The sequence below is a fragment of the Bos taurus genome, chromosome X, assembly GCF_002263795.3.
Source record: "Bos taurus isolate L1 Dominette 01449 registration number 42190680 breed Hereford chromosome X, ARS-UCD2.0, whole genome shotgun sequence".
NCBI lineage: Eukaryota > Metazoa > Chordata > Mammalia > Artiodactyla > Bovidae > Bos > Bos taurus.
The window spans coordinates 17826332-17833901 of record NC_037357.1 but is presented as its reverse complement, the minus strand read 5'-3'; the positions used below and the strand labels follow the sequence as shown (position 1 = coordinate 17833901).

The 7570-nt window shown below is 49.8% G+C and overlaps 1 protein-coding gene across 1 annotated transcript in view; it reads left to right on the top strand.

Moving 5' to 3' along the window:
- Window positions 1-4724: 4724 nt before the first annotated feature.
- GPC3 (glypican 3) overlaps window positions 4725-7570 on the top strand; it is a 463174-nt gene continuing 460328 nt past the window's right edge. Inside the window, exon 1 of the mRNA NM_001035463.2 lies at window positions 4725-5040. Coding sequence (NP_001030540.1) covers window positions 4866-5040 — 175 coding nt within the window. The 5' untranslated portion in view covers window positions 4725-4865. The remainder of the gene's footprint in view (window positions 5041-7570) is intronic.

The following is a 7570-nucleotide window of genomic DNA, read 5'->3' as shown; positions in this document are numbered from 1 at the left end:
GGATATTTTGTGGATTTAGTGAGGGCAAAGTATAGTCTTGGTCTGGGGAGAGGCTATCCATCCACAACTCATAATGCAGGCATCTCAGCTGGGTCTATTAATTTTCCACACACATGGAGCCAAATTCTGCCTAGGATTATTATGCAATTTTCAAAATGGCTTTAAGTCTTTCAACTTACAAAGTTACCATTTACATTGCACTGGCCTGCTGGCTGGGATGAATGAATGAACACTCTTTCCCAAAGGACCATAATTCATTCTCTGATCATAGCTTATACATTTGGGAGAATTGGGATCAGTGTGCCTGGCGCCTCCCCTCCCCTCCACCCCACAAAGGAGTCATACACTGCAAGAGAAGGAGACAAAGTGGCTGTGTGCCATAGAGCACAGAGGTGTGGCTAGGGAGGTGTTGACTGTGAGCAGCACCAGTCTAACATATAAGCAACTGTCTACATGATGTGATTTCAGGTGTACCAAAAAAGGCCTCATTGCCCCTCAGTTTAAACACTCCCTTCCCACTAGCAAATGCCTCGAATTCCACAGTTTTTAGAGCCCTGTTCCTTTGGTTTAAAGCTTTGATCCCTGTGAAAATACCCCCTACCCTGGGTGGGCAGCCTCATTGTACCCCATCAACCATATACACTGTGAGCGGATGAGTTTTAAAATTTCTGTTCAGAAAGGAGGTTTTGAGGGTGGTGTGAAGGGGAGAAGATACTGTGTACCTCAGAGGAATGGCGTGGGGAGAGCATCACCTGGAGCGGGGGTGGTGGCAAGGGGAACTGGGCCCAAAACAAACCATGTGTGCGTGTGTGGCCGTATGCATGGCTATATATGAGCCCCTCCCATGGCGGCAGCTGTTGAACACCCTTTCTTAACCCTCTCCCAGAAACCTTGATTTATGCTGCTTTTGGAGTCATAGAACCAGACTCTCCTCCCAGCTACAGCAAGATAATAGCTGCCGGCTACAGCTGGGAATTCTCGAATTCTTTCAAACTAGAGACTAGGAACGAAAGGTGAAGAAAAGTTCTTCTGGGCCTGCTGTGCTAGGTAGCCTTCCTCTGAGGCCCAAAGAGGAAAATGGGGCCCAGTGGTGTTATCTAAATGCTTCCAACTGGGCCTGAAAGCACAGAGCCATGAATTGTGGAAAGTGAACACCGGTGCTCAATCAGCACATCCTTTTGTGTTTCTAGACTGATTGTTTCTCTTTGTCTCTTCCAGCTGAAGAGTAAGGATGAGTCATTGGCCTGACTTCGAAAATAAGGAAGGGAGCCCTGAAAAGTAAGATGGTTGTTTGTGTAAAAAGAAAAATAAAACCCAATCTTAATTCATAGTCACTCATCTTGGCAATATATAGCAGATAAAGTAACAGCTTTAACAGTTTGGCAAAGGAACGGGATTTTGTCAGTAAAACTCCACACACCGGACACTGGCAGAATGGACAGCTGTCCAGAGTGTCCCTACAGTCTGTCCTGACCAAAAGCCTATTCTTCAGTGCCTATTCCAGGGCCTGAAATCCCACTGGCAGAGTCTTAGCTTGGGGACTGAAACGTTAGAAAGTCTTTGGGAGTCACTTATTAAAAAAATGCAACCACTCCTTAAGCCTAGCAAGTTTTATTAATCCCACCTTGCTGCTGCTGCTAAGTTGCTTCAGTCGTGTCCGACTCTGTGCGACCCCATAGACGGCAGCCCACCAGGCTCCCCCGTCCCTGGGATCCTCCAGGCAAGAACACTGGAGTGGGTTGCCATTCCCTTCTCCAACTCCTTAGGTCGGCTTAAAGCCCTCAAGTAGCTGCTTGTGGGGGGAGCAGAAACTTTAAGGCCAAAACCTTAAATATTTGCCAAAACCTCAGGGTGAGTTTGCTTATGACCGAAGTCCAAATTCTACTCTTTCACATACCACCGCACAAGTTTTGCTAAATCCTCATATTCTCAGTACTATTAAAAAATTTTGAAGCTAACTCACAGTTTTATTTAAGTTAATTGATCATAGTATTGTCTACTAACTTTGTCTTAATGAAATCATGGGTTGAATGTAGTACTATGCATGTTCATACATTTCTGATCCACATTACAACAAAAATTTATTTAAAAAAAAACCCCAAAACTTCACTGGTCCACACACCACCAGAGATTCACACACCTCACTTAGGGAAGCACTGCCCTAATTGCTTCCCTGGTTCATATAAAGTATATTAGATATAAAAGTATATATTAAAAATAAGTCATAGTCCCTCTGTTCAAGGTACTCAATACCCAGTAGTTGAAAACAACTGTTGCCTTTGTAGTTAGTTGCATGAGCTCTGGAAGATCATGAATTTATGGGAGGTCATGTCTTCCTCTGCGAGGTCATGAAATTCAATCAATGCTTGCCTTCCAATCTGCCCTTTGGTCACAGGGCTCCACAGGTGGAACATATCAAACTCACCAGCCAAATTATGACTCTTAATTGGTGTTTCTTTTAAAGTGGATATGTCATTTGTCAAATGTTCAATGCAGGCGCAGGCCTAGCCCCAGGCAAAATTATGAAGTAGGAGAAGAATGCCAGAGACGTAGGCCGCACTCAAATGTTTGTTGAAAAAAGAATGAATGAGCCTTCCGTCCTTGAATCCCTCTCTCCCAACCCCCGCATCCACTCGGTGCCTTTTTAAATTCTATCTCCTAAATATCTCCAGTAGTGTTTTCCCTTTCCAAGTCTCCTCTGCCACAGGACTTTATCATTTCTTGTCTGGATTATTTTCATAGCCTCTTAACTTGCTTCCAATCTGCTTCCTTCTCCAAGCCAATCCCCACAATGTTGCTGTAGAGATATTTTCATAGGGCAAACAAGATCATATCACCCCTCTGCTTAGAAGTTCCTTCAGTGCTTCCCCAGGCTCCTTTGCATGGTTTGGGGACTCATAATCTGACCCTTGCTTACCTCTGCTGCTTTAGCTTCCCTAACTCCCCAGCCTGAGACCCTTACTTGCACCTCCCATCATCCAACTGGGTCATGCTCTCTCCTGTCAGAATCTTTGTTCATGTTGCTTGTTTTCCCCTGACACCCTCCCCCCATTTTCTTTTCTCACCTCAATTCTACTGGTCTTTCAAGCCTGAGTTTAGGATATCACCTCTTCTGGGAAGCTTTCTGTGACTTGCCTTCTCACCCCTTAGAACTTTGCATTTGCCCCCATGTTAGCACTTACCACATGCTGGGTTGACATTTTTCTGTTTGGTTGTCTTTCCCACAAGACCCGTAGATCTTTGAGGTCAGGTACCAATGGTTAATCTTTGTATCTCATTGTTTGTACCTCACAGTGTCTGGCATGTAGCAGCAATTCAAATATTTGTCATTGAATGAATGAATGAGCCCCTCAGTCACCTACCTTTCCTTTGTCTCTCTTCTAAGCCCACAACACACAACCTCTTCCTCCATGGCCTGGCACTCACTGCAGAATTCCTGGGGTGGAGGCTCTCCTTTTCCTTTCTTTATCTGAACCTGCTTCTCCCTAGATCAGAGACAACAGGATCAGATGGTAAACTAATTCACACTGAGGTGTTAAGTCATTTCATTATACAAACACTTATTGAGTTCCTACTATGTGCCAGGCATTGTGCTAAGGTGTGTGTGAGCCACTAGAAAGAATATGGGAGTTAAAGATCCCTACTTATGGGTAATGACTAAATGCATTTCTCCTCTGAGAGGTATTTGATTTTCAAAGAACCGGATTTCAAATGATGAAATTTAAGCAGGAGAGGTGGGATTTGGGCTAGGAGACCTCTCAAACAGGCTAGCTCTGGCTCAATGAATTTGCTGTGTGAAACGGTTTTCTAATGAATTAGTCTGACTTTAAGCCTTAGGTTATCTTGTTGTCACCAGTTGTGCTTTGCTTCATGAAGGGTCACCAGGGGCTACCTTACAGGAGACATTCTTTTAACATCCTGGGATCAGGTGCCTTATCTGACTTTGTGTGCTTCTATTAAATTAACCCCCATGGGCTGTCAGATTTTTAGTTATAGTATTCAAAGATGAGGCAGGTGTGAACCTACCCCGCTTCGCCAGCGGTCCCCAGCTGCCCTGAATGTGACTCTTTGTGGGGTAGGTTTGTGAGCTGCGTTGGGAAAAAGAATCGAGGGAAGCCCCTCAGAAAGCAGGAAGAAGAGGTGGATTTTGTGCGGAGGAGGAAGACCTCTTGGGAAGCTCTGGTGGCCAGAGATGAGCTGGACCTGGCTGGCGGGGTGGGTACCGAGGCCAGGGACCTCCACGCACCCCAAGGAAGGATGGAGAGGTTGCAAAAATCCTAAAGGAAAAAGCCCACTCGGCTGTAGGCCAATGAGCGGCGGGAAGGAGGAGTGAGGCTGGGGAACTTCTCTCAGAGCCAGTCAGAGGGGACGGCTGCTGGGAAGCCAATCAGCGCGCCCGAGCCTGCAGCCCCTCTGCAGTAGTTATGCCAGAGCGCCCTGTGTAGAGCGGCGGCGAGCCGGCAGCTGGGCTGGGCGGCCAGGAGCCACCGCACGCGCTCCGCGTCCTCCTCTCGCGCGGCTCCTGCGGGATCCCAACACTGCGGTACCCCAGCAGTTCCCGCAGCCCCGCGCCCGCAGGCTGGCCACGCGGCCACCACCGCCCCCTGGCCGCGCAGTTCGCCTCGCCCCGCCCCGCCCGGTCCCTCCTCGCCCCGCCCCAATCCGGTCAGCCCCGCCCCGCCCCGAGCCACCAAGCAGTTCCCGCCCTCGCCCAGCGCCCAGGTAGCTGCGAGGAAACTTTTGCAGCGGCTGGGTAGCGGCACGTCTCCAGCTCCTTAGGGCCACTGCCAGGCTTGCCGCGTCCTGGGACCTCTCTCGCCCCCGCTGCCACTCTCCCACTCTCTCCTCGCTCCCCGCGAAGCAGGATGGCAGGGACCGTGCGCACCGCGTGCTTGGTGGTGGCGATGCTGCTCAGCTTGGACTGCCCGGGACAGGCGCAGCCCCCGCCGCCGCCGCCGGACGCCACCTGTCACCAGGTCCGCTCCTTCTTCCAGAGACTGCAGCCCGGACTCAAATGGGTGCCTGAAACCCCGGTGCCAGGTGAGGAGTCGTCCCTCGCGCATTCCCCGCGCCGAGCGGTGAGCCAAGGGGCGCATGGTGACCGTAACCCGAGCGCGCTAGCCCCGCGGGGCCGCGATCGTGAGCCCAGCGGCTGAGTACCTGGGAGTGGTCCCCGCGCTCGAGCCCGGCCAGGTCTCCCGAGGAAGAGAAGAAGGGTATATGTGGACCGTGTCCGCATCTCCCAGGCTCGCTGGGCTGTCAGCGAAGATGCGAGTGGTTGAAACGGCGAGCATGGCCTTCTAGCGGGCGCCCATTTTTTGGGGAGGGGGGCAGGGCGGGAAGGCTGGAGTTGGTTCTCCTAGCCTCGGCGAACTGGCGCCGCACATCCGAGCTGGTGCCTCGGGAATTTGCCACCCTCGCTCACACTTACATGCCAGAATTTCAGCCTCAGCTGGACCACGGCTCCAGCCATTCTTTCACCAACCTGCCCTCACGCCCTCCTTTCTGCAGCCTGGGTTCCCAAGGCTCGCGGGCCCAAGTGCAAGCAAAGTTGAGGACAGATCTCCGAGTCCGCAGTGACAGGTAAAGACACGCGGAGGGAAACTTTTGAGTAGGAGGGTCCCCCAAATGAGGAGGACTGAGCCTTTTCCCTTCAAAACAGCGTCTCTTCTCTAGGCTGGCAAAATCGTTTCCAAAACCATGCTGCTGGCCGGGGGAGCAAGAGTCCAAAGATGATTTAACTCCTCCCCTTCTCAAATTCATCTGCCTTCTTGACAGGCTGGACCCTGAAGGGAAGATGATTTTAGGTGGAGGAAAGTTTCTGAACGCTTGCCTTTTGTTCAGCACAATCAGATCGTGTTGTAAGGGCATATTTTAACCTTCCCTGAGCACTGCCGCTGTCAACAGATGAATATTAATGGCCTTGTGTGATTGACTGTCCCACGGTTGGAGTCCTAAAAGCCTGCCTTAGAATCCAATTAGGACAAGTTGCTACACTGACAATGCAGGCAAGAAGAGTCGGCTTCAAACAGGTTAATTTATCAGAGGTGCGCTCTAAGAAACGGCTGGTTGTATTCACAAACCGTAAAGCGTTTGTGGCCTCCGAGGTCTCTTCACCACCCATGCATCCACCAAGGCGCGCGTCCCGCGCTTCCGAGGGATCAGGGAGCAGCCCTCGCCAAAACTTGGCTCGTGGCTCTCAACAAGTCAGGGAGGCGGGCCTGCTGGTTGGGCCAAGTAGTGAATGCGATGCGCGCCCTGTGGGCGCTGCCGGCGAGCGTTCACTAGCGGGAGGTTACCTAGGCAGCCAGCGCGCCCTCAGCCTTTTCTTTAGGTGGATGAAAAGAGCCAAGCGAGCCTGCTGTTTAGTTGCAAAGGTGATTGGTCACCCTTTTTGGTGACTGAAATGCATTTGCGCATATGTTAAATATTGCTTTGCAGGATTTTGCTCTATGGGAGGGTAAAACTACCTCTTCCACTGTTAAGTGTTAATAACATAACACGTGGGCGTGTGCAGGAGCTGTAAGGGGCAACCTATGAATCAGTTCCACAGAGCTGAAACAGCGGGCGAATCTCTCTCCCCTCGAAGTGCCATCCGTGGTAATTAGATTGCTAAGGCCAGAGACATGCTTTTGTTGGTAATGTAAAAATTGGTCCTCGCAGGATGAGCCCCCACAAGATGAATGGGTCCAAGGTTGGGGCTGGGGCCACACTGGGCGGATTTGAAGCCAAGGAGTAAAGATTGTACTTAAAAGAGGAAAAAAGACCAGAGGGAATGCACAGATACTCATTTAGTAACCCCCCTCTACAGAGACTCAAACAGGCCCTCACCCTCCCTTGCCCTCCCCCAGATCTCTGGCTGCCTGCCTCTTTGCAGCATCAGTATAAAAGTATTGGGAGGGCCCACACACCGTGTGTGTGAGATTCGGCCTGGGCTCCCTCCTTCCAAGTTCCCTTACTCCTGGCCTAAGGATGGCCATATTCATGTAGAGAACAGGGACTTGTGATGGAGATTTTTCATTTTCCTCAAGTATCTCCCAAACTCTATAGGAAAAATCATGTTCCGAGCATCTTTACCATATAAACCCAGCGTTCTCTACTTCACTTCTATTTAACAAACATATACCCTGTTGAGGACCTTCTATATGGCAGGCACTGTTCTGACTCGCCCTGGAACAAAGCCAAACTTCAAATATGGTGGATTATACCCACACAGCTACCATATAGCCTGGATTTTCTAGGGGCGGCGCAGATTTCCAATACCCCTGGCATAAAACCATGTGTCCCAAGCTTTAGTTGGGCAAATACGGTCTTTGTAGATACAGAAAGCATGGTGAAAATCCTAATGTCCGTGTGTGGAAAGAGCTCATCAGTATTTCAGAGAAGAGATGATAATGGCGGACTTAAATACAATGCCAAGTGCATAATTTCAAAATGAATAAATGTGTGATTTGCTGCTGTCATTCAGTGGTTGGAAATTGAAAAACAGCTGCAAAGTACTTGATAGTTATGAACCATCATGATGACCGCTTGACATTTTTTTCCCTATCTATATTTTAAGCCATGTTCA